The sequence below is a fragment of the Cajanus cajan genome, chromosome 7 (genome assembly GCF_000230855.2).
Source record: "Cajanus cajan strain Asha chromosome 7, NIPB_CcT2T_4, whole genome shotgun sequence".
Taxonomy (NCBI): domain Eukaryota; kingdom Viridiplantae; phylum Streptophyta; class Magnoliopsida; order Fabales; family Fabaceae; genus Cajanus; species Cajanus cajan.
This window is the reverse complement of record NC_138523.1, coordinates 59,662,470-59,687,784: the sequence shown is the minus strand read 5'-3', so window position 1 is coordinate 59,687,784 and position 25,315 is coordinate 59,662,470. Positions and strand designations below refer to the sequence as shown.

Sequence of the window (25,315 nt, the reverse complement as noted above, 5' to 3'; positions counted from 1 at the left end):
TAAAAGACCAAATCAGGCATAATACAAGTTAAAAAAATTTACAATTAACTTAAACAGTGGTCTAGAATTTGTTAGGGGGGAAATCCTCTAATTATAGTCTTATAAAAATTAGTATAATTGACTTTGTTCCAGTACAAATAAAATTAGTAAAAATTTCCGTACATTTCAGCTAATCCAAACGATATCTGTAATCTCTACCACACGTAGATATTGATCAAATCTTCAAATCTCAAAAATCTAAATAAGGCATAAGAGACATAGGTAGCGCGAAAGTGATTGTTAGAACCTAATTTTAGTAATGACCACTAATTTACGAGAAACTAACATGCATACAAGCTCTCCCTATAAATTCCCCATTTTTTATCAAACAACTCAAGAAGCAAAGAAAGAAACATTTTTTAGAAGATGTATATCAATACAAGGTGTTAACGTAGTCTATTTGCAATCATCAAGCCGTATCATCAATCAACTTTGGAATTCAACCCAAAGATTTGTTGTAATAATTAACCACATCTTAAACGATGGCAGGAGGAACTTTTGTAGATTCAGGAAATGCAAAGCAATTTGATGGCAAAGTCACAGCATTTGTGTTGGTTACATGCTTTGTGGCAGCCATGGGAGGCTTACTCTTCGGTTATGATCTCGGTATCACCGGAGGAGTAACTTCCATGGAACCATTCCTGATCAAATTCTTCCCCCGTGTTTACAAACAAATGAAAGATGATACTGGCCATAGAAACCAATATTGCAAATTTGACAACGAACTCCTTACTCTATTTACATCTTCTTTATATATTGCTGCATTAGTAGCTTCTTTCTTTGCCTCGGCAACTACAAGAGTATTAGGGCGTAAGTCTTCAATGTTTATGGGAGGCTTGTTTTTTCTTGTAGGCGCATTATTAAATGGCTTTGCCATCAACATTGAAATGCTCATCATAGGTCGTATCTTGCTTGGTTTTGGCGTAGGATATTGTAATCAGGTAAGATTGCTTGACATTCATAATATTAATATATATTCATTCTCTCCAAAATGATGAGAATGAAACAATAATGATAGGCCTTAAGATGTGCAGACGTAGGTCAAACATTCACATTTAGCTCGCGTGACTATATCCATGATCTAGTTTTGTTTTTGAGTTTTGGTGTAATATTATCATGAATAATTGTTGTATACTATTTTCAACAGTCTGTTCCGGTGTATTTGTCTGAAATGGCTCCAGCAAATATCAGAGGTGCACTTAACATTGGCTTTCAAATGATGATCACAATTGGTATCTTAGTTGCAAACCTTATCAACTACGGGACTTCCAAACTAGAAAATGGATGGAGAATTTCTCTAGGTGTTGGAGCTGTTCCTGCAATCATGCTATGTGTTGGATCTCTTTTCCTAGGTGACACACCTAATTCCTTGATTGAAAGAGGCCAAAGGGAAGCAGCTAAGACAATGTTGCAAAAGATTCGTGGCATAGAGAATGTTGATGAGGAATTCCTAGATCTTGTTGATGCATGTGAGGCAGCTAAAGAGGTGCAACACCCATGGAGGAACATTACACAGCCAAAATACAGGCCTCAACTCACTTTTTGCATTCTTATTCCGTTCTTCCAACAACTCACTGGCATCAATGTTGTCATGTTTTATGCACCTGTTCTTTTCAAGACTTTGGGCTTTGGCAGCAATGCTTCCCTTATGTCTTCAGTTATCACCGGAGGTGTCAATGTGGTTGCCACTTTTGTTTCCATCCTCACTGTAGACAAGTTTGGAAGGAAAATTTTATTCCTTGAAGGTGGCATTCAAATGCTTATTTGTCAGGTAAAAATTAACTCAATTAATAATTAGTACTTCATAATTTACACGCATACACATATATAGAATTTGTTAGCGTATATTCACTTATATTTTAGTTGAAGCAGGTTAGTAGATTATTTTAAAATACACAGGCGTAACTTGCTAACTAAATGTGATAATATTTCTTGTAGATTGCTACCGGAGTCATGATTGCTATGAAGTTTGGAGTGAGCGGTGAAGGGTCATTTTCTTCAGGAGAAGCCAACCTTCTTTTATTCTTTATCTGTGCATTTGTTGCGGCATTTGCATGGTCTTGGGGTCCATTGGGATGGTTGGTACCAAGTGAAATATGCTCTCTTGAGATTCGATCTGCAGGTCAAGCTTCCAATGTGGCTGTAAACATGTTGTTTACTTTTGCTATTGCTCAAATTTTCCTAGCCATGCTTTGCCATTTGAAGTTTGGACTCTTCTTCTTCTTTGCTGCATTTGTGCTCATTATGACCATTTTCGTTGCCTTGTTCTTGCCTGAGACGAGGAACGTCCAAATTGAAGAAATGCAGAAAGTGTGGAGGTCACATTGGTTTTGGACAAATATTGTTCCTGATGCTGATGATGATCGCAAGCCTAGCAAGGCTCAAACTTGAGTAAAGAAACCCTATGATATGAGGAGTGAAAATGGAAAAAACATAAAATCAGTGTTGCATTATCATGTATTAGTAAAGATTTAAGAATTGATTGATGAATGAATATATTTTTCACGCCCAAATATTTTGACTTTATCCCTTTATTATTGGTATGGTGCGAGATTTAAGGTTATTTAAAAAATCAACGTTATTTGACAAACATAATAAATTGACTCATTCGATCACTTTGATAATATGACCAATAAAAATAAAAATAATAAATAATATTTAACCTAATTTTCAATATGCTAAATTTAGTAAATTTTTATGAAAATAATTAAAACAATAGTATTTGAAAGAAAACTGTTTAAAATTATAAAAGAAGATCGAAGCATAATAAAAGATGTCCAGCTAAGATGACAACAAAAGTGTTTTCCATAAAAAAAATATATATTTGTAATCTCTAAAAAAAATGTATCACTATGTTTTTTCGGAAGTTGGCTCTTATAGTTATTTTCCTGATTGCAGAATCCTAGACAGAAAGTATATCTTATCATACAATTTTTAATTTTTAATACTATTTTTTAACTTGCAGTTTTCTCAAAAATTTGAATTACTTATCTGTTTCCATTTTAAATCTTTTCTACATTTATTTGTATTTAACTTCATCAAATTTTAATTTTGAATATTGAATTAATGAGTTCCAACCCTGAATAGAACAGAAATTTATACAAATGAACCAAATGATAAGGAAATGTATTTGCATCTTCAGAAATGATACAGATTATACAACTGTAAAAGCCTGTTAAACTGTTTCATACAAGATATGGGAACAAACAATGCTCCTATATTACAGGTCTCTCGGAACATGTCAGAATTTTGAAACATATATGAACATGACTATGAAACTGATATTGATTCCAATAAAGCATCCAGGTACTCTTTAAGTTTCACTTTTGTAATTGCACCTTCCCTTCTGCTTTCTGGAACTTCTTGCCCGTTCTTGAAGAGTATTAACGTGGGTAGTCCATAAACTTTATACTCTTCAATTAGTCCTGGGTTGGCATCATGATCAATCTTCACAACAGTTAATCTGTCTTCATATTCCTGAAGATCAATAATAAGGAGAGAAAAAATAAGACCCTGAAGAACACTTGACATTAGTTTCTAAAAAAATCATATTATTTGTCTCATATTCAATGAAAATTATACTCCATGAATCATACTATTGGTCATTTAATTGTCCTTACATGTCCAAAATTGGTATAAATTAGAAAGCATTAAACTAACAAAGCTCTCCATTAATACAACAATCATCAAACGAACAAATCCAAGGTCCAAGATCACCAAAGTTTATGAAAATCAAGTATTTCTCCATTTCACCATTGTGTACTCTGTTACTATGAGATTTGAATCACCTGGTGCGAAACCTAGAAATCAATCACTGATCCACACACCCCAAGAATTTATGCAAGCGATATGGGACATGAACTAAGTTGGTGAAAGAATACCTTAGAGAGGGATTCCATAGCGGGAGCGATGAGACGGCAAGGACCGCACCAAGTAGCCACGAACTCAACCAGAACCGGACAGTTAGCCTTCAACACCGTCTCTTTGAATTCAGTCTCCTTGATCTCCCTCACGCTCGCACCGCATGTCACCGTGCGTTGAGGAACCGCACACAAATGCTTCCCAAAACCGTGCCTTGTTCTGAGAGAGGAGAGTCTCTGGCTGAGCGACAAAAAGTGAGAGGACGAGGTAGATGCAGACACTGTACGAACCGGAGGGAGAGCGAGTGACAGTGTCACCGATGCTGAACCGGAGATCACCGCATCCATGTCTTCTCGATGAAACGATAAAGAGTTACGATAATAATCTTCTCTCTCTCTGGTTTGGACTTTCCCAAATATTTTCTTGGCTCATTTCTGACCACAAACATCGGAATACATTCGAATAATTTCTAGGGATTTTTGTTTTTTATAGTAGTTGTAGTTGTATCACTAAAAATAATCAGGAGGCCAATTCTGCACAACTAGACACAACACTACCACTAAATACAATAATTATTGCCATGGCTTGAGTTTTGATAGTCACAAAAGTCTTCACATCTTTCTTGAGAAAATTTATCATCAACATAAATTGCACGCAAATCATAACATTAGTGGGGGATGAATTAAAGTTAAAATATATTGTGCACATATTTCTTCTTTTTTTTTTTTTATATTTAATTTACTATTAAAAATCTATTCATACCAACATACTTAGCACTTGTTTGATTGTAAATATTAAATTTAACGTAATATTTTTAGAAATATAATTCAACAAAACATATTTAAAAAAAAAAAAATTGCGAAAATTATTTGGAATAAAAACACTACACATGAATTGGAAAATCAAATAATTTCTATATTTTAAAAGATACTCAACACAATATTAATATGTAGACAAAATATTCATGGTAAATAGATAATATTATCTGCAGTCATGTTATGTGTAGGGTCTCTTTTATTTGGTGTCAAGCCCAACTCCTTAATTGAAAGTGGCAAAAAGAAGCTGCTAAGAAAATGTTGCAAAAGATTTCGTGGCATGATAATGTTACAAATAGTTCGAAGATCTCGTTGTTGCAAGTGAGGCAGCCAAAGCGGTGAAACACTCATGAAAGAACATCAAACTGAAGGTTGAATGAATATATTAGATTTATGCTTGCTATTATACTGTTTGGACTTTATCAACCTATTATTGAGATATAGATAAAGGTTTCAAAAGAATAAGTAAAGAATTGACAGCTAAGTATACCGGAATCAACCAACAATAAAAGTGTTAAGATAACATGCTTATAGGTTCTGCTGATGTGGGAGATAACACATTCTCATACTTATCTCAAATGAAAAGAAAAAATTTCTCTTAATATTGATATGTATTTTGGGTATGTAGAAAATGGAAACTATCAACAATTTCATTCAGATTTTTTTTTCGTGGGCCATCCACCACCCAAAACCTATCTTAATTATAGAAACATAGATTGAAAGAAAAAAAAATACAAAACTCAGGCCAAAGAGGGGGTTTGGAAATAGTTTTCAACCAGCAATAGTTAGAACCTCACTAGCTGCGTCATTGCCCCAAGCGCAAAGATACTCACTTGTGCATCACTACTCCTTTTATAATAGCTTCTATCAGTTTCATCATGCTTCAGTCAATGTGGGACTTCAGCCAACACTTCTGTTGGTCAGATACATTGAGGGTTTAGGATTTAAACCAATCCTAGACAGAAGCATTACAACCACCCACCTAACTGCACAGGATACATGATGAAGTACATCCAATATCTTTCCACCAGCCCCTAAGTTATTGAAAGCTCTTTATGGATTTAGTCTCCTTTTTCTTTTTTGTCTTTTAACTACCTTAGACTCATATTTGCTTATGGGGTATCTAGGTTATGATAAAAATGAATGCAACACCCCATTTTACATTTATATTGCTTGGTGTTATTGTTATTAAGTGAATTTAAGTTGTCACCTTTTTATTGATTTTCAATGAAAAGGAAAAGCTGAAATAGAACTTTTACTAGCAGTTTTGTTTGCGAGCATTTTGGTATATCAAATTTCAATGGTTAATTAGCGCAGAAATTCTGCTGTATAGTCCTTGACAGCCAACATATAGTATTTATTAAACAATTAAGATACTTATTTTATTAGCGAGATCACAAGACAGATCTACAACTAATTTACATAGTCTAAAAGTTTCATAAAAAGTGATCAGATATAATGTACAACTTAAAAAAAATTCAAGTATATCTGACTAAACTAGAATGTTTAAAAGTGTACTCATGCTGAACTGCATGACAACAAAAAAGCATATCCAAATAAATATGTAAACTCTTATATCCCAGAAAAATCTATAACTGTACTAAATTCAAAAACTTTAAACTCAATGGTAGGGTGTGCCAGGCCCATGTTGCAGTGCAACACATAGGCGACACATGAAGGCCCCAATAGCAAGCTACTGTTTGAACCTTCCCCTTCAAAAAATAAATTTAATATCGTGTGAGCCAATGACCCACATATCAGATATTAAACTGATAAGAACAGATACTACACTTGATCTTAGCCAAAAGGCCGAGAAAGGTATGATTTGTATATGATTGAAATGTGCATTTTATAATACAAGAACAATATGGTGTTATGTCTTCTCAATGATGTGGGACTTATCCGTGAGTAGTTCTACAACAAATGATAATCTATCTATTATCCATGAGTAGCTTCAAGTATTGTTCTTGTTCAGACGACAAGTGCATGATAATGTAAGGATTCCTGAATCGAATTTCACTCACTCTTTCTTCTCCCTCTCAAATCCCTGTATCAAGACAGTTTCCTTCCCATGCAAATACAATCACCACCACCAGATGATGCACTAATTGATTGAAGGCTTGATTAATTACAGAAGTATAAGAGACATAACAGATTTCAAACATGCACAGTTCGCTATCCATCTGGATTCGAGCCAAAACCCATATAACTGATTAATTGATTCCCAAAATATTCAATTTATGGTGAGACTAGTTGCTAGGATCTGAGCACACTCTTCATCCTCCTTGGAATTGACTTGGAGAGCGTACCTCAACTTTTTTCTTGGCCTAATGTAAGTATACTCTAGTAGTACTAGTGGATTAATATGCTTATTGCGAGGTCCAACTACAGAACCTAAATTATGAAGCACACACATATGAGCCAACACATTTTTTTATTATAGATATGCATGCATGTTAGACTCATACAAGCTGTACTGTTTTCATAAATGTGAGAACTAATGATTATATACTTGGGTATATTTAAAACATTCTACTCTTACTCTTGGATTATATACTAACAAGTAACAATTGTATTCTATAAACTTTCTGTTAATTATTTAATCTAATTAAATAAAACAGACCCATCTTTAAATAATTACATGCAGAGATTGACTAAAAACATAGATGGTGTGATACAAATACAAGATGAATTACAAACTCTGGTTATAATAAAATTTACATATAAATCAATGCTCAATTCACCCTTAAACATTTATGTTAGAAAGTCTCATATAGTTCGCCTCAATTTTTGGAGTGCAACTTATATATCTGCTAACAACTTCATTAAATAGCAAGTGGCTTTAAGATTGAGTCTAACGGTGTACATGATTTGGACAGTTGACAATTTTATTCCTCCTTTTTCTGTGTATTTGTTGATTGATGACTATTGGAAATTAAAAAAAAAATTTAAATTATATGTTATGCTATTTTTTAGGAAAATAAAAGTCATGTTGACTAGTAGGATTTATTTGCTATTTTCTAGGCACTAAGAGCACTAGTTTGTTAGTGGTTATAGTGGCCTACATTTACGTACATTTCCGTTCACTTATGTGCTTTATAAAAGCAATTGCACTCTTCAATAAAATATATGCAGTTTCATATTCCTCTGTTCCACACTCAATTTTCTCCGTTCCACTCTCTCAACCTTTCCTTCAATAAAATAACCAACAAATTGGTATCAGAGCTACATCTTATGGGACCTGAAATGGATGCCGAAACAAGTTTTTCTCAAGTTGCTCCTCCTATCTTTGATGGAGATAACTATGACCTCTGGGCCATAAAAATGCAGAACTTCCTAGAGGCTTTGGATCTTTGGGAAGCAGTGGAGGAGGATTACGAAATTGCTCCGCTGCCCAACAACCCCACTATAACCCAGATGAAAACCCACAAGGAAAAAAAAACCAGGAAAGCAAAGGCAAAGGCATGTTTATTTTCTGGTGTTTCAAAAATAATTTTCACCAGGATCATGTCTCACAACACAGCAAAAGCAATTTGGGATTACTTGAAGGAAGAATATGCAGGAGATGAGAGGATTAGAAGCATGCAAGTATTGAATTTAATGAGAGAATTTGAGCTGCAGCGAATGAAAGAATCAGACACCATAAAAGAGTACTCAAATACGTTGCTTGGCATTGCCAACAAAGTACGATTGCTGGGCACAACTTTTTCTGATTCAAGAATTGTTGAAAAAATTCTTGTATCAGTACCAGAGAGATATGAAGCTTCTATAGCTACCTTGGAGAACACAAAGGATCTATCTAAGATCACTTTGGCAGAGGTGATGCATGCCTTACAGGCCCAAGAGCAAAGAAGACTTATGAGGCAAGAAGGATCTGTGGAGGGTGCTTTTCAAGTCAAATTCCAGAGCAATGGCAACAAACAGAAGAAGAAGCAGAACAATGATACCAGACCTGGAAGATTAAACAAGATCAACAACACGAGTAGTAATACTCAGGTTTTTCCACCTTGTCCTCATTGTAAGAAAACCAATCATCCACAAAAAAGGTGTTGGTGGAGACCAGATGTAAAGTGTCATAAGTGTGGGCAGCTGGGACACATGGAAAAGATTTGCAAATCTCATCAACAACAAGGAGAAGTTAAGGTTGCTGAGGATCAATCACAAGAGGAACAATTGTTTGCTGTTACAAGCTTTGCTGCCAATAGCTCCACCGAAAGTTGGCTCATAGACAGTGGTTGCACAAATCATATGAGTTATGATCGAGAGCTCTTTAAAGAACTTGACAAAACTGCACTTTCTAAAGTCAGAGTGGGTAATGGAGCATATATTGCAATAAAAGGCAAAGGAACAGTGGCAATTGAAGGTCAAACAGGTTTGAAACTAATTTCAGATGTCTTATATGTTCCAGAAATTAACCAAAACCTGTTGAGTGTTCCTCAATTGCTTGAAAAAGGTTATAAGGTGTTGTTTGAAGATAAAAACTGCATAATCAAAGATTCAGCAGGCAAGGAAGTATTTAAAGTCAGAATGAAAGGAAAAAGCTTTGCTTTGGACTTCATGAGTGAAGAACATGCTGCAGTGCACAAAGAGGTCAGCAATACAATACTTTGGCATAAAAGATTGGGCCATTTTCACCATAGTGCTCTAATATTCATGAAGAAGAATAACATGGTCAGAGGCTTATCTGATATTGAAGAAGAATCTCCTACATGCATTGCCTGTCAGTATGGAAAGCAAACAAGACTCCCATTTCCACAAAACAAGACTTGGAGGGCTATACAAAATCTACAATTGATACATACAGATGTTGGAGGTCCTATGAGCACACCATCATTGAATGGCAGTAGGTATTATATTATTTTCATTGATGACATGACAAGAATGTGTTGGATATATTTTATGAAGTTTAAATATGAAGTTGCTGACATTTTTTGGAAGTTTAAAACTTTGGTGGAAAATCAAAGCAAGTGCAAAATGCAGATGATCAGATCCGACAATGGAACTGAATATACTTCCAAAAAATTTAACAAGTTTTGTGAAGATACAGGTGTAGAACACCAGCTTACAGCCCCTTATTCACCTCAGCAAAATGGCACCGTAGAAAGGAAAAATCGGACTATTATGGAGATGGCTAGGTGCTTACTTCATGACAAAGATTTGCCTAAAAAATTCTGGGCAGAGGCTGTAAATACTGCAGTGTTTTTACTCAATAGACTGCCAACAAAAGCTTTACAACAGAAAACACCTTTTGAAGCATGGTACGGTTACAAACCTGAGCTCTTTAATTTAAAGATATTTGGTTGCTTGTGTTTCTCTTATATTCCTCATATTAAGAGAGACAAATTGGACAAGAAAGCAGAACCTGGAATTTTTGTAGGCTATAGCTTGATTTCAAAGGCCTACAGGATCTATCTTCCACACAAAAACAAAGTCATTGTTAGCAGGGATGTGAAATTCTTGGAGTTTGACTGTTGGAGCTGGAAAGACAACAAATTCCTTGAACAAATTGATTGTTTGGACTGGAAAGGCAACAATGAGCTTGGATTGCAGGAGGAGAATGAAGATGTGGATGATGAACCTGTCAGAGGAACAAGATTGCTTTCTGACATCTATCAAAGGTGTAATGTTGCTGTCATGGAACCTGGTGGATATGAAGAGGCTGCAACTGACAAAAAGTGGATAAATGCTATGGAAGAGGAGCTCAAAATGATTGAAAAAAATCAGACATGGCAGTTGGTGGATAGACCTAGTCATAAGAAGGCCATTGGAGTAAAGTGGGTTTATAGAACCAAGTTCAATCCTGATGGTTCTGTGAACAAGTACAAGGCAAGACTTGTTGTCAAGGGATATGCTCAGATGTTTGGGGTGGATTTCTCTAAAACATTTGCCCCAGTTGCCAGGCTAGACACAATAAGGTTGCTGCTAGCACTAGCTGCACAAAAGGGCTGGCTTATACATCAATTGGATGTAAAATCAGCATTTTTGAATGGATATTTGGAGGAAGAAATTTTTGTGGAACAGCCAGAAGGTTTTGCTCTTCAAGGACAAGAAGACAAGGTTTATCTACTGAAAAAGGCATTATATGGTCTGAAACAAGCACCAAGGTCTTGGTATAGCAGAATTGATGCACATTTAATGAGCTTAGGCTTTGTGAAAAGTCTGAGTGAGTACACCTTATATATTAAAAAGGTGAATGAAGATATACTTATGATATCTCTGTATGTTGATGACTTATTTGTTACAGGAAATTGTAAGGAGATGATTGACAAGTTTAAAGAAGAAATGGAAAATGTCTTCGAAATGACAGACCTTGGAAAGATGACATTTTTTCTTGGTATGCAAGTGCAACAAAAGAAAAATGAAATATTTGTGTGCCAAGAAAAGTATGCAAAGGAAGTGCTTATGAAGTTCAACATGGGAGAGTGTAAGTCAGCTGCAACTCCAATGAACCAAAAAGAAAAGTTCTGCAGAGAAGATGGTGCTGAAAAGGTTGATGAAAAGCTGTTTAGATCCTTAATTGGATGCTTAATGTATTTAACTGCCACCAGACCAGATATCATGCATTCAGTGAGTTTGTTATCAAGGTACATGCATTGTGCTAGTGAAATTCATTTTCAAGCAGCAAAAAGAATTCTTAGATATGTTAAAGGCACAATTGATTATGGTGTATGGTTCAAGAAAGTTGAAAGCTTAAGTTTTCATGGTTATTCAGATAGTGATTGGGCAGGATGTGTTGATGATATGAGAAGCACTTCTGGTTATTGTTTCTCACTTGGTTCTGGAGTTTTTTCATGGTGTTCCAAAAAGCAAGAAATTATAGCCCAATCAACAGCAGAAGCAGAGTATGTTGCTGCTGCAGCTGCTGTAAATCAAACTGTCTGGATAAGGAAGATCATGGCTGATTTACACATAGAACAAGAAGACAGCACAAAGATTTTTGTGGATAATCAAGCTGCAATTTCAATTGCCAATAATCCAGTTTTTCATGGCAAAACAAAGCATTTCAAGATAAAACTTTTCTTTTTAAGAGAAGTTCAAAGAGAAGGACAAGTGAAACTAGTTTACTGCAAATCAGAAGATCAAGTGGCTGATATCCTAACCAAAGCACTTCCAAAATCTAGATTTGAGTTCTTGAGACAAAAGCTTGGAGTTTGCAGTTCCAAAGTCAAGGAGGAGTGTTGATTGATGACTATTGGAAATTAAAAAAAAAATTTAAATTATATGTGATGCTATTTTTTAGGAAAATAAAAGTCATGTTGACTAGTAGGATTTATTTGCTATTTTCTAGGCACTAAGAGCACTAGTTTGTTAGTGGTTATAGTGGCCTACATTTACGTACATTTCCGTTCACTTATGTGCTTTATAAAAGCAATTGCACTCTTCAATAAAATATATGCAGTTTCATATTCCTCTGTTCCACACTCAATTTTCTCCGTTCCACTCTCTCAACCTTTCCTTCAATAAAATAACCAACAGTATTTTTCCTTCGTATACAGTAATGTCCTTTCTAACATTGGTCTGTCCATGGTGGATGGGTACCCAACTAAGCTCAAGATATTTGATAGTTTTCTGATATTGTAAGACACCCATGAACCAGAAAACAAAATTATCCACTGTGACTATCTTTATGTACTTCTGTGTTGGCTTCTGAACATTTTTACTTTGTAAACTATCTTCTTCAGTAGAATAACAACCTGTACATGATGGCACACACCTTTCAGAATTTTCAACAAATATTGGATAAGAGAGGCCAAGAAATAAGATTAGTCTCAAAGCCAGGATAAATTTTTCGATAACCCCTTACAGAATAAGAAAATATGAGATATAATGAATAAACATTTTTAAGAGCATCCCAATAAGCCAACTTTTGAAGAAGTTATATTAGCGATATTCTAAAAAATTTGAGCTGTATAAGTTGATTTAACTTATAAAAGATATTTAATTTATTTTACCTTCCTTACTTTTTCTCCTATGAATATTTGTTGAAAAGTTTATTCCAATGGACATATTTATATATTACTTTGTGACTGAACTTGTAATGGATCCTCAACATGTGACCTTAATGAGTAAAGACTTTCATTGATCTCTCACAGCAGAACTGCAACCTTGTCAGTGGAGATGAAGAGGAAACCTTCTAGAGGACCGAATGTGGTAGACAGATAGCACTGGGAAACTTTCCACTCCACCACTAAAAAATTGCTTAAACACCTTTTCCACTCCACCCATTCACGAAGCTTAACAATTTCAGGTATATAAAAAAATAATAATAATAATAAAAATAAAAATCTATACAGTTAGATGTTTGTCAGTAAAGGAAAAGAAAATCTTAGTTTGCTTTAATGTTGTGGTTGAATATTGGTATTGAGTGGCTGGACCTATCTGTTAATGACTTTTGAAGCTGATCATATGTTGGTGAGGTGACTGAAGTTCCAACAACTAGCTCATGAAGAAGTGAGGCCTGAATGATTGATGATTAATAAGGTTTCTGTTTAATTGAAGGGATTAGGTGCTGGTGAAGAGGAATGGTCTGAACTACTAGGTTGTTAGGGAATTATGTTCAGTTGGGTTGATGAGTCCCTTGTATTCCAAATAGGTATTTAAAGGGATGAAAACTTGGAAGTGAATCTTGACCCTTTGGTGGGACAACTCAACCTTTGATCATGAACCATTATGATGTTTCTCATAAAGGAAAGTTATTGAAGATAATAATTTGTCTTCATGGATTGTTTGGCTGCTTCGAGAAAAAAGATGGTACCGAAATATTCAAGTCAAATTTTGAAAATTTTAAAAATTCATGAAAGGTATATATATCTTCAGGAACAAGGTTCCATGGTGATTGATGGCAGTAAGGAAATAGTTCAAGTTCGGACTTGGATGTGTTAAATTATTAAAACAGCACATATGCCACATGTGATGTAGGAGACAACACAATCTCTTCTTGCCTTTCTCAAGGAAAATGGGAGCATTCTCTCTACATAGATATGCCTTTGTCTTGTTTTCGAGTGATTGACTCATCATTGAAGAAATTGATATCAGCAGCAACTAAAAGTTTTGGATTTTTACTATTTTTTTGTAGGAAAGAAAATTCTATGAAATGAGTACTTTTCATGAGCCATTCACCAACAATATTCCTTAACCAAAGACTATTTCCTATTGGGAAAAGAGATCACCACCCAAAGCCTATGTTAATTATAGGAACATAGATCTTAGAGCATCTGCAACAGGGGTTGCTTATAAGCAATTCCCTGTGTCACATCACTGCCACATCAACTCTGGCCCACTTTATGAGTTACTTAAATTTTAGCAAAGTTGCTTCTACAAGTTACTTTGCTAAAATTTAAGCAACCCATAAAGTGGGCCAGAGTTGATATAGCAGTGATGTGGCACAGGAAATTACTTATAAGCAACCCCCAGATGCTCTAACAAAGAAGATAAACAAAGTTGAATAGTGCACGTATTGACATTGGCATTGATTCTATACTAACTAAATAAACTCTCCCAAAATGTTAAGAAGGATAAAAATACATGAGATCAACTCTGTATTGAAAAATTTAAGGGAATGAAGCTTCTGGATAGTATGAATTGAAACTAAACTGAAGCACAGGCAGTCATCAAGGAAGCCATCAGTAATTTTAGTTGTATCTAACTATAATAATACTATGCCATAAAGTGAGCTTGCTGACAGGGCTATTAAATGTTTTGTGGAAAAGAAAATTGCCAAAACATTACCACATCATCCTTACACGTAAAGCTAATGGTAAAAGTTCACTCTTTATCATTTTCTGTTTTTGAGTTTTGATTCCTTGAAAAGGAAAACACCATGTTGTCATGTGCAAGAGAGAAATCAAATCTGATTCTGTGAGTTATCAATGACACTTTAAAACCCTTACCACTTCACATAAAGTTCACTTCAATGCTCCTCTCACCAGCCTGAAATTGTTGTTGAGCTAGTAAACTTTGCATAGAGGTTTTTTTTTTTATAGATTTTACATCCACAAAGAATATGATAAGTGATTACTCTTTTCTCAAACACATTTAATCCATTAAGCATTACTCATTTCTTCTAAATAATCCTTAAAAATAATAAATTATATAAGTGATTTTAAAGTATAAAAAATTTATTAATTTTATTAATTATATGATGAAACAAGTTTTCTGTAAACTCCTTCATTCTCTGGGCCCCACGACGTGAAACCGCTAAATATTGAATTTGAAGGTGTTGTAAATGCGAAAGCCTGAAAAGTTGTCGTCTTCGTCGTGTTGATGTGTCTCTGATGGCAGTGGGAACCCAGAAGCTCAAACTCCCTCCTTTTTCCTCTGTCTTCACCAAACTCTCTTTTTCCACAACGCCCCATAATCACTCTGATGCTTCCATGGTGGATACCCTAATTTCCGTCTTCTCCAAACAACCCAACGAACTCAACCGCTTCGCACCCACCCTCACCCCTCACTTAGTCGAGTCCGTCCTCATGCGCCTCCGCAGTTGGAAGCAAGCCCACTCCTTCTTCCACTGGGCCTCCGACCAGGGCCACCACGGCTACCGCCACACCTGCTACACCTACAACGCCGTCGCCTCCATCCTCTCCCGTTCCCGCCAAACCGCTCCTCTCAAAGCCCTCGCCAAAAACCTCACTGATTCCACCCCTTGTTCCTTCACCCCCGGCGCCCTGGGCTTCCTCATTCGCTGTTTGGGCCATGTGGGCCTTTCCCACGAGGCCTCTCACCTGTTCGACGAAATGCGCCAAAAGGGTCTATGCGTTCCCAACGACTACTCCTACAACTGCTTGCTGGAGGCTCTGTCCAAGTCTGGGGATGTTGATTTGATGGAAGAGAAGTTGGAGGAGATGAAGGGGTTTGGGTGGGAGTTTGATAAGTTCACGTTGACCCCTGTGATGCAAGCGTATTGTAAAGCTCGCAAATTTGACCATGCTTTGAGGGTTTTTGATGTCATGAGGGAGAAGGGTTGGGATGATGAAAACGTTTGCTCTGTGTTGGCCTTGTCGTTTTCCAAGTGGGGTGACGTGGATAAGGCCTTTGAGCTGGTGGAGAGGATGGAGGGGCGTGGGATGAGGCTAAATGACAAGACTTTTTGTGTTTTGATTCATGGGTTTGTGCAAGAGGGCCGGGTTGATAGGGCGCTTCAGTTGTTTGATAAAATGTGCCGGGTTGGTTTCACTCCTCATGTTTCCTTGTTTGATGTTCTCATTGGAGGGTTGTGTGAGGTTAATGATGCTCCTAGAGCTTTGAGCTTGCTTTCGGATATGAAGGAGTTCGGGGTTGCACCGGACGTTGGTATCTTTACTAAGTTAATATCGGCTTTTCCGGCCAGAAGTGTGATTGTTAGGTTGCTGGAAGAGGTTCCGGATAAGGGAGAGGAAGACGAGCGAACTCTTGTTTTGGTTTACAATGCTGTTTTGACTTGTTATGTTAGTGATGGGTTGATGGATGAAGCCTGCCGCCTTCTGAGGATGATGATTGGGGGCGAATCCAGTGCTGGAGTTCAGATGAATGTTTTCTTCAAGATCAAGAGATTGGTTTGTCCGAATGAGGCTTCCTTTAGCATTGTCATTGATGGCTTGCTCAAAAATGGTCAGTTGGACCTTGCCCTGAACCTCTTCAATGATATGAAACAATTTGTTGGTAGGCCAAGTGTTTTGATTTACAACAATCTGATCAATTGTCTTTGCGGTTCTAATAGATTGGAGGAAAGCCGTGAGCTCTTGAGAGAGATGAAAGAATCAGGAATTGAACCAACGCATTTCACCTACAACTCGATATATGGATGCCTGTGTAAAAGAAAGGATGTTTTAGGAGCCACTGATTTGTTGAAGGAGATGCGGGCTTGTGGGCTTGAACCGTGGATAAAAAATTCCACACTTCTTGTGAAAGAACTATGTGACCACGGGAGGGCTGTAGAAGCATGCAATTTTCTTGACAGCATGGTTCAAGAAGGTTTCCTTCCAGATATAGTTTCCTATTCTGCTGCTATGGGGGGCTTGATCAACATTCAAGAAGTGGATCGAGCATTGAGCTTGTTCAGGGATTTGTGTTCTCGTGGCCGCTGTCCTGATGTGGTTGCTTTTAACGTATTGATGAGAGGGCTCTGCAAGGCCAACAGAGTCACAGAGGCTGAAAAGTTGCTGGATGTGATTGTTGGGAGCGGTCTTTCTCCCTCAGTTGTGACTTACAATGTGCTCATAGATAGTTGGTGCAAAAATGGTTCTATTGGTAAGGCTATGGCACTTCTTTCCACAATGTCTGGAGAAGACAGGGAACCAAATGTCATTACTTACTCAACTTTGGTGGATGGATTGTGCAGAGCAGGAAGGCCTGATGATGCACTCTTGGTTTGGAATGACATGGAAAGAAAAGGTTGTTCTCCTAATCGAATTGCTTTTATGGCACTTATTAATGGTCTATGCAAATGTTGTAGGCCAACTACAGCCCTCCATTATTTACGTGAGATGGAACATAAAGAAATGAAAGCTGACTCATTCATTTATATTGCATTGCTAAATGCTTTTCTATTGGATAAGGATTTGGCCTCTGCATTTGAGATTTTTAAAGAGATGGTTTACTCGGGATTTTTTCCAGAATCCCATGATAAAAATTACTCCATTGTGATGGAGGCAATAGAGAAATTTTCTAAGGATCACATAACATCCTCAGGTATTCAAGTTCTGAGGGAAGAGGGAAAACTTCCTACACATTGTCCGTAAACTATTGGAACTGAAAGTTAAATCAAATGGAGTGCGACTGCTAAAGGAGGCTCTGGTATTTTTGAAGATACATGTTGCTTGTCATTTGTCAAGTTGGCGGCTATACTTCATTTGGATCCAGACGGAATACAAGAGGAAAGAAAGTGAAAAAAATAATAATAATCATTTTTCCCTTGCTTTGTTTGAAATGAGAAACAAAAGAAATGAAATATATCATGTTTAATAATTCAAATCCAAAACATGTGACAAAATATTAATGTGAAATGGGATATATTTAATTTATCGATTTATATCATCTCGCTTGTATCACGGTTGATTAGAGGAGAAAGTTATTGATGTGAGCCAACTTTCTTTAATAAAAAAAATGGTTTATAGAATGAAAAATTAACCAAGAACTCTTAAATTATATGATATTATATTTATAATTATGTATATGACATTTTAAATAATTTGAACTTTTTTTAGATGTTATCCGATAATGAATATTTATATATATATATATATATATATATATATATATTAAATATCATATTATATATTAGAGTAAAATGATGTGATGAATTATTAAATAATTTAAAGTTTTATGAAATTTTATATATTTGATATAATTAATAAGAAATTTTAATACAATGGTTGAGTTGAAAATTTGTATTTTACAAAAGTTATTGAAAGTGTAATTTTATTAATATTGACATTTGGTATCAACAAATTATAGCCTATATATTGATTAATTTCATATTTATTTTTTTGTCAAATAAATATATGTAACATAATAAAAAAATAACTGAAATTAGAAATTTCTTAGATCGCTTACATGATGTGAATTAATCTGTTTAATTTGACGTTAATATAAATAGTTTTTACATTTTTCAATAAATTGACTGATTGTACAAATTTAAGGAAAAAATTGGTGATTTAGAGAATTTTTTTTATGTGAGAAACATGTTATTTACGGTTTTTTCCCTCAACTTATCATGTAAAACAGTTTGAATGGTTTGGATTTCCGCCGGATTTTTTGTTACTAAAAGAGAACGCCAACTGAAGAATTTATGAAAATACACGTTACTTGTCAAGTTGATGGTTAGAAAAGGTAGTGAAGCGATGAGGGAAAAACGAGATTCGTATGTGCAAATTTGCATCGCTGTAATGAGCCTTTCATAATTTTCCTTTTTAACTATAGGTGGCATTAATGTTTCCGGCATAGCGATCGTATTTTGCTATCTTTAGTCACTAAAATACTTCCTTTTTTAAGCAAAAGAAAAAACTTGGTACAAGAATTAAGAAGGAACCGTACAACTCCAGTGTTGTAGCTATAACCCTTTGTCGTGGAGCTGCTCTAATAAAGTTTGCAATACTCCTTAGAACTATTCTCGTTCTGGATTTATTTGGTTTCGGGAAGGAAACAATTTCAACTGGGAACCCAAAGAGCAATACTTTCTAAGCTGGGGAACCCTTTCCCAACCTAACAACATCTGGTTTCTATTGATTCGAAAATGCCTTCTTAACACGTGCAGTCAAATGAATTCTCTGCACGTCATCACACCCGTTGGTGACCTTTATAACAGCAATCTTAGGGCACTACATTGCCTTAGTTCTGTAAGTAACCGTCATCACCAATTCAACACCCGTAGCATCTATAAAAGCTTCTCCGTTCCCCCTTTATATTATTTTCGTTTACTTATTTTTAAATTTGAACACATTTGACATTTCCAATAATCACTTTCATAAAATGAACTGCTGGCTCCACCCCTCCCTACCTTTTTTAACATTCACTGACTTCTAAATATTGCGTTGTTTAAACTAAAATTCCACTGTTCGGACCCTGTAAAAGAGCTGGCCACTTTAATGCCATTCATTCCATTAAAAAAAAAAACACAATCTAGAGAGCTGGTTCCAAAAGTTACATGTTACATTTAAAACGAAGGAGCTGGAAACAATAGAGCACAGACTATCTCCCCAACATGGCAATGCTAATAAAATACGGGATATTACCCCCCAAGTTGCACAAATTTTCTTCAATTTGAAGTGAAGAACATCTACTAAATCCTCCTACAAGTTGCTCCCAGAAGCAGATACCTCGGTACTACAAACTGGGCAAACCTGCAGACAAAGAGCCAAGGGTTACTCAACAGCTTCTGCACTGCAATTACTCTAGAGAAACTAAATCAAATTTGATCACAATGATGGGGGTAATTTATGAATTGTTGATCCATTACCACTAGGTTTTGTAATTGAAACTTGAACCTATAAAGAACTAGAGATTTATCATGAAAATAGTTAAGGGCACAGTATAATATTGTGTCCTGAAAAATGAGGTGGAACAATCATCGTTCATGCTTCAACTCTACCAACATAAGTGGTCTAACAACTGATTTGTTCTTTCTGTAGACAGCAGTAGAGTAAACAAGGCCTGGAACTCATTTCAAGACAAAGGACTGAAAGGAGCCTTTTTGGATTAAAGTGTTTCAAATCAGACTTCTCTAATAAGAAGAAAATAGGTTGAAAGGGATTGATTAAAAGCAAGACAGAAACAGATGTACCGTGCAGTCCAAGTTCAACTCAAGGTATTTAAAGGACCTCAAAAGGAGAACAAGACCAACAACCACAAAAGAATATCCATATACCCTTTAACTCTCTTAGGATTAAGGAACAGAAGCATTATCAAACCAGATGCATAGAGGTGAATATATTAAGGACCTAATGGGACCATAAATTAGAACTTGCGTATGTGGAAATTAAAAAATAATAGAAACATGAAAATATGTTCATTGACCACATGAATGCAACCAAATGTAAAAGATAAGGCAAAACCATACCTTGTTTATTTTCAACCAATTGTTAATGCACTCAGGATGGTACAGATGTTTGCAGGAAAGAACTGTCAAGGACTCACCATCCTCATAGTCCATTCGGCAAATGACACACCTGAAACAGGGCCACAACAATAAAACACGGTGGTATATCATGAACACAGTTAAGGTTAGAAGTAACAGAATTTGCACATACGAATCATTGCTTCCATGCTGATCACTCCCAGTCTTGTAGTTGACTGAAGGCAAACAAGCAATAGTATCACTCGAAAGACCTCTGCTCTCAGTTCCAACTACTTCACCCAATGCAAGTAATTCCTGAAATAATTGAAGTTTACTCTTAAACATGAGTCACAGGGAGATGGGGGTAATGGACAGCTTGACACAACTTTGGTGTAGAATGTAGATCAAAGGTACCTCATATGAAAGTTCATCAGGATCAACATCCTCCCAAGCATCCTGCAAAATCAGATGATCAACATGAAGAATTTATAGAATTAAGTCAATTAAAAGCATTACAGTTGCATGTTTAAATTCTACAATCCAAAAAATAGTAACAAATCAATCCAGCCTAACTAATTCTACGATTACAATAACATGTTAAATAGATTATCAAATAAGGATTCGAATCATAAATCACCAAGCTAAGTTTTGAATCTTGAATAATATTTTGTATTGAATTATAAGATTCAGATACAATGAAAAATTACTTCAAATATATCATATAGATGATATATAGTATTCAATTTAAAAAATTTAAACAATAAATAGTTAAAACAACTTAAGCAGAAGTCTTGTAGAACAAAATTATTAGTTATATCCGAGTTTGTGAAACCTTGTTTTAGAAGGACGGAAACAAAGCAAGTAAATAGCTAAATAGAGTATATGCATCAAATGAGTGAGTGACAAATTGAGTAATGGAATAATGAAATAGGATAAGTTCATAAGTGTTTCTTTAATTCCTTCTCATTTATCAAATTTAAGCTTATATGACTTTCAATTTTTTCAAGAGAATTGGTGAAAGGTAAAAAAATAATATTGAGTCGTTGAATCGTATCAATGATACGAAATTGTATAGATTCGTTCATGTATTGCAAGATACAAAGTCATTTAAGATTCATCTCATGACACAAATCTATAGGTAGCCAAATTGTATCAAATCGTAAGACCAAATTTTAAGATGGTATACGAAATCCTGATCATGGAAGCTCTATCTCTGCAGCTCCACTCCAACAACCTACTACAGCCTCCTGGACAGATGGTCATGATAAGAGGCACACCTTCCATGACCATGAATGGACTTAACAACAATGACATGGAAACTATCTACCATCAACACATAAGAAATAACCTTTCTACTTTCAGAGCAATATGAGGTTGGGATGATTCATACATATTTGCCGGCAACATCAAAAGATAAATTGATGTCATCTCCCCAACTCAATAGAAAACAATTATGACTTTACCCATACATGTCTGCCATTCCATGCCCAATTTGGTGCATACCCTTGTGAGGTTGGGACGCTTGCAGCAAGTACCTCTGGGGGAACGGTCTATGTTTAGAGATGGAATTAAGATGTTTATCCATTGAAGGAGTCGGCTCTAGTACATAATGTAGATGTAGATTAATTATTTATTTGTGGTACAAATAAGAATGATTCTTGGACATTTCTTCAATATCTACATCTTGAGAGAGATATGTAATTGATATGATTGGTCATATGATGTGATAAAAAAAATAAAAAAATAAAAAAAAAAGATATTGATTAAGTATTTGTAATTTGTGGGAATCCAAATATTAGCACCCTTTATAAATTTCAATATCTCACTTTTAAATCTACCCCAAATATCTTTTTTACAAGGAACCATAAAATATACACCAAATTATATAGTACAGAGATTTCACGCCTTTTAAATGTTTGGTATAATATCCATGGTTATGAGTGAGCATACATACATATACACATAAAATAGAGATATTTACCTGAGAATTAGCACCATGCTCCTCTATGTCCTCCACCTCACCTGTAATTGAAAATGAAACTAGTTGTACACTCGTACCAGCTGAACAATTTCAAAAAAGAATAAAATAAAAATCCATCAATTTACAGTCAGCCAAGAAATCTTACGATCATTTATCCCAGCAAGAGCCAACAGTCTAGCTGCCATTTCCCTCTCTTCAGCCTCTTGTAAAGCTCTTGCATATGCCTCATCACTTGAAAATACATCTGGATCAAATTCAATGCTGGGATTATCATGTTCTCCGGCACTACCATGAGCATGGACATCAAATGCATCTTCATCCTCGTACTCTTCCTCATTATCGTCATCTTCGTCATCATCCTCATCCACATCAGTACCATCCTGTAGATCATCAAAATCATCCCCGTCATCATGCAAATAGCTTCCGCCTTCCCAACTTCCATAATCACTTCCTTCATTATTCATCCTCAGCATCATATATGCCCTTTCCTGTTCAATAATTAAACAACACAATATAAATAAGAAAAAGAAAAAAAGAAAAAGAAAAAAAAAAAGCCAATACTTGTATTTACATTTGAGTTTATATAAGTATAAAAAAGAAAGAAAAAAAAAACACATGGGGAGACAGGGAGCCTAATGAATACAACTTATATTAATCCCATTATTATTAAACAACAACATTCATTCATTATCTTCATTAATACTATAGAGAAAACACGTTTGGCACTGCCATAAATACATACACGCAGTTCAAAAACAATGCTAGTCCACGAGAATTCAAAGTAATACTATGTAGAAAATAATTTAGATAACACAAAATTGGCGAAGCAGTGTTGAATTTGGATTGCTAAAGCTTAGAGTTCAGTCAATTTTGATTGAACGAGAGGCGTGAAATTGTAATAGATTGTGGAGAAGAGGGGAAAACCTGCTCCTGAAGGGTTCGAGCGAGGGCGAGGTCAGCATCGACCTGGCTGAGATTAGTGAAAGGGGTTCTAGAAGGTTGGCGAGCGTTGGGCGCAGATCCAGTTGCTTCTCCTTCGCCTTCTTCCGCTTCTCGATCTTCCTCTTCTTCTGTCTCCACTTCTTCTGCCATGTGCTCCTCGCCATTCAAATTCGAATGCTCCTCTTCTAGGTTATGGTTGTTCGATTTCACTCCTTCCGAACCTACTTTCGCGGTGGCGTTATTGTTAGCGGCGGCGGCGGTGGTGTCGTTCTCCATGCGTACGAGAGAGAGGAATTGAAGATGAATAAGAAGGAAGAGATAGACGATCGAATCAATCGGAGAGAATAATGAATATATATATGTGTAAATATAAATCGAATAATATTATATAATTATATATATATATATATATATATATATATTTAAAAATAAATAAATAAATAAATAGAGAATAGGTGACGTTAGAGAGAAGGAGCAAAATCGAGGAAACGGCAACGAAAATCAAAACCAAAAAAGAAAAGGTGGACGAAGGCATACGGAGCCTTTGTGGGCTCCACATGTTTCGACGCTCCACCGTCCATCGCCTATCAGATCAACGGCTCCTATTTCATATTTACTTAAAACTTGGGCGAAAAGTTAATTAATAAATATTTGATATATGAAATATTTTTATATTCTTAAGAATTAAAAGGTAAAAATCTTAATTTTTTTTATGTTAGGTAGCTATTTTTTTAAAAAAATTATTATGAATATAATTTTTTTAAAATCATTATGAATATAATTTTTTTAAAATCATTTTTATTTTACTTTTTAAAAAAAAATATTTTTAGAATGGAAATTTAACTTTCTAAAGTTAAGAGAAAAATTTAATGTATGTAAAAAGTATCATAAGTTTTTTTTTTAAATTAAATTTTTATTTTCTCTTTTTCTCTCTCTATCTCTCCCATTCCTTCTCTCTCTCCTCCTCTCTTTCCCTCACTCTTACTCCCCCATTCTTTCTCCCTCCCTCTCCCTCCCTCTCACTCTCTTTTTTTCTCTTATTTTTTTTTTTATTTCTCTTTCTCCTTCTTTCTCTCTTTCTCTCTTCCATATCTTTATTTTTTACTTTTTTTATATTTCATTATTTTTTAACCTTGTCAATTTTAATGATGTTTGTTAACATTATAATTTATTTATTTATTTATTTGAATGAATGATATATATATATATATAATAATAATTATGTAGCATTTTTTTGTTTGTTTTTTTTTTTTGTTGAAATCTATATTTAAATAATTTTAGCTACAAGTTTTAATTTTTTTAAAATAGTTTAATGTCATATTTATAATAAAATGTGAGCAAATAAATATATCTGATAAATTTATTTTAATAAATAATATTTTTATAATAAATATTTATATCCATAGAAATATAATAGTGTAACCAAATATAAAAAATTTTAATTCTCAAAATCCTATATAAATGTTTTTAAGAACATTTATAAGTAACAAAACATAGATTTTTGAATATGAAAAAATTTCTTCCTTATCAAATGTCCTAATAGTTATACATAAACAGATATTAAAAGATTACAAATAGTTATTCAAAAAAGATATAAAAAAAAAAAAATTCATCCGAGAGATATAATGATTCACTAAAAAAAATGAAGACAAAAAACAGTTATAAATTCTAATATTCCCTTTATAATAGATATAAAATATAATAATTACTTTTTTTAAAATCATTTTTCAATGAAAATTTTGTTATAATTTTTTCTTAATTGAAAAGATTTTAAGAATCCTTATCACTTGTATATTTTTTATTCAACTACTTATCTGTTTTAATTTATAATTTTCATATCTTATTTTTTTAATTTAAATGTTATATCTTTTCATAAAAAAATATCAAATAGTTATATATAATATTTTATCATGATAAATAGTCAGGGCGCAACTCTTTTTACTTAAGAGCGCAGCAGCCCAAGCGTCATGATTCGACAGTGACTTGGCCCACCTAGCCTCCGTCACGGGACAATTGATGCAATCCGCAACAATCACCCCTCAGCAATTGTTCCGCTGGGTATCGAACTCATGACCTTGACTCTGATACCAATTGTTGGATCGAGCGCTTACCACTAGGCCAAAAACTATAGCTGATAGTCAGGGC

The 25,315-nt window shown here is 34.9% G+C and overlaps 3 protein-coding genes and 1 non-coding gene across 5 annotated transcripts; 1 reads left to right on the top strand and 3 right to left on the bottom strand.

Annotated features, from left to right (window-relative positions):
• The first annotated feature begins 355 nt into the window (after positions 1-355).
• Positions 356-2,552, top strand: LOC109797445 (sugar transport protein 10). The gene is made up of 3 exons (XM_020357487.3): positions 356-980; positions 1,187-1,810; positions 1,978-2,552. The coding sequence occupies exons 1-3, from the start codon at positions 522-524 to the stop codon at positions 2,428-2,430; spliced, it is 1,536 nt and encodes a 511-aa protein (XP_020213076.1). The 5' UTR covers positions 356-521; the 3' UTR covers positions 2,431-2,552.
• A 592-nt stretch (positions 2,553-3,144) lies between these two features.
• THX (thioredoxin X) lies at positions 3,145-4,443 on the bottom strand. The gene is made up of 2 exons (XM_020357485.3): positions 3,921-4,443; positions 3,145-3,516 (listed from the first exon to the last, which is right to left on the bottom strand). Exons 1-2 carry the CDS (start codon positions 4,245-4,247, stop codon positions 3,310-3,312), a joined length of 534 nt encoding a protein of 177 aa, XP_020213074.1. The 5' UTR covers positions 4,248-4,443; the 3' UTR covers positions 3,145-3,309.
• A 1,899-nt stretch (positions 4,444-6,342) lies between these two features.
• LOC114915871 (U2 spliceosomal RNA) lies at positions 6,343-6,537 on the bottom strand. Its single transcript, XR_003804061.1, has one exon. It is a non-coding gene; the product is annotated as a U2 spliceosomal RNA (small nuclear RNA).
• A 12,715-nt stretch (positions 6,538-19,252) lies between these two features.
• On the bottom strand, positions 19,253-23,516 carry LOC109797748 (RING/U-box superfamily protein). 2 transcript variants are annotated; one of them, XM_020357874.2, is made up of 7 exons: positions 23,153-23,513; positions 22,374-22,716; positions 22,229-22,269; positions 20,662-20,703; positions 20,441-20,562; positions 20,251-20,359; positions 19,253-19,534 (listed from the first exon to the last, which is right to left on the bottom strand). In XM_020357874.2, the coding sequence occupies exons 1-7, from the start codon at positions 23,444-23,446 to the stop codon at positions 19,484-19,486; spliced, it is 1,002 nt and encodes a 333-aa protein (XP_020213463.1). In that variant the 5' UTR covers positions 23,447-23,513; the 3' UTR covers positions 19,253-19,483. The 2 variants fall into 2 exon arrangements, with proteins under 2 accessions (XP_020213463.1, XP_082916464.1); XM_083060338.1 differs by lacking the exons at positions 19,253-19,534; positions 20,251-20,359; positions 20,441-20,562; positions 20,662-20,703 and adding an exon at positions 21,020-21,846 and having other exon boundaries at positions 23,153-23,516.
• Between the last annotated feature and the right edge of the window lie 1,799 nt (positions 23,517-25,315).

Coding starts and splice junctions, on each gene's coding strand:
- LOC109797445 (XM_020357487.3), top strand. CDS start 522: ATGGCAGGAGGAACTTTTGTAGATTCAGGAAATGCAAAGCAATTTGAT. Junction 981..1,186: donor GCGTAGGATATTGTAATCAG/GTAAGATTGCTT, acceptor TATTTTCAACAG/TCTGTTCCGGTGTATTTGTC. Junction 1,811..1,977: donor TTCAAATGCTTATTTGTCAG/GTAAAAATTAAC, acceptor TATTTCTTGTAG/ATTGCTACCGGAGTCATGAT.
- THX (XM_020357485.3), bottom strand. CDS start 4,247: ATGGATGCGGTGATCTCCGGTTCAGCATCGGTGACACTGTCACTCGCT. Junction 3,517..3,920: donor CTATGGAATCCCTCTCTAAG/GTATTCTTTCAC, acceptor ATTGATCTTCAG/GAATATGAAGACAGATTAAC.
- LOC109797748 (XM_020357874.2), bottom strand. CDS start 23,446: ATGGAGAACGACACCACCGCCGCCGCCGCTAACAATAACGCCACCGCG. Junction 22,717..23,152: donor CTCGAACCCTTCAGGAGCAG/GTTTTCCCCTCT, acceptor ATTATTGAACAG/GAAAGGGCATATATGATGCT. Junction 20,704..22,228: donor AGCATGGTGCTAATTCTCAG/GTAAATATCTCT, acceptor CTGATTTTGCAG/GATGCTTGGGAGGATGTTGA.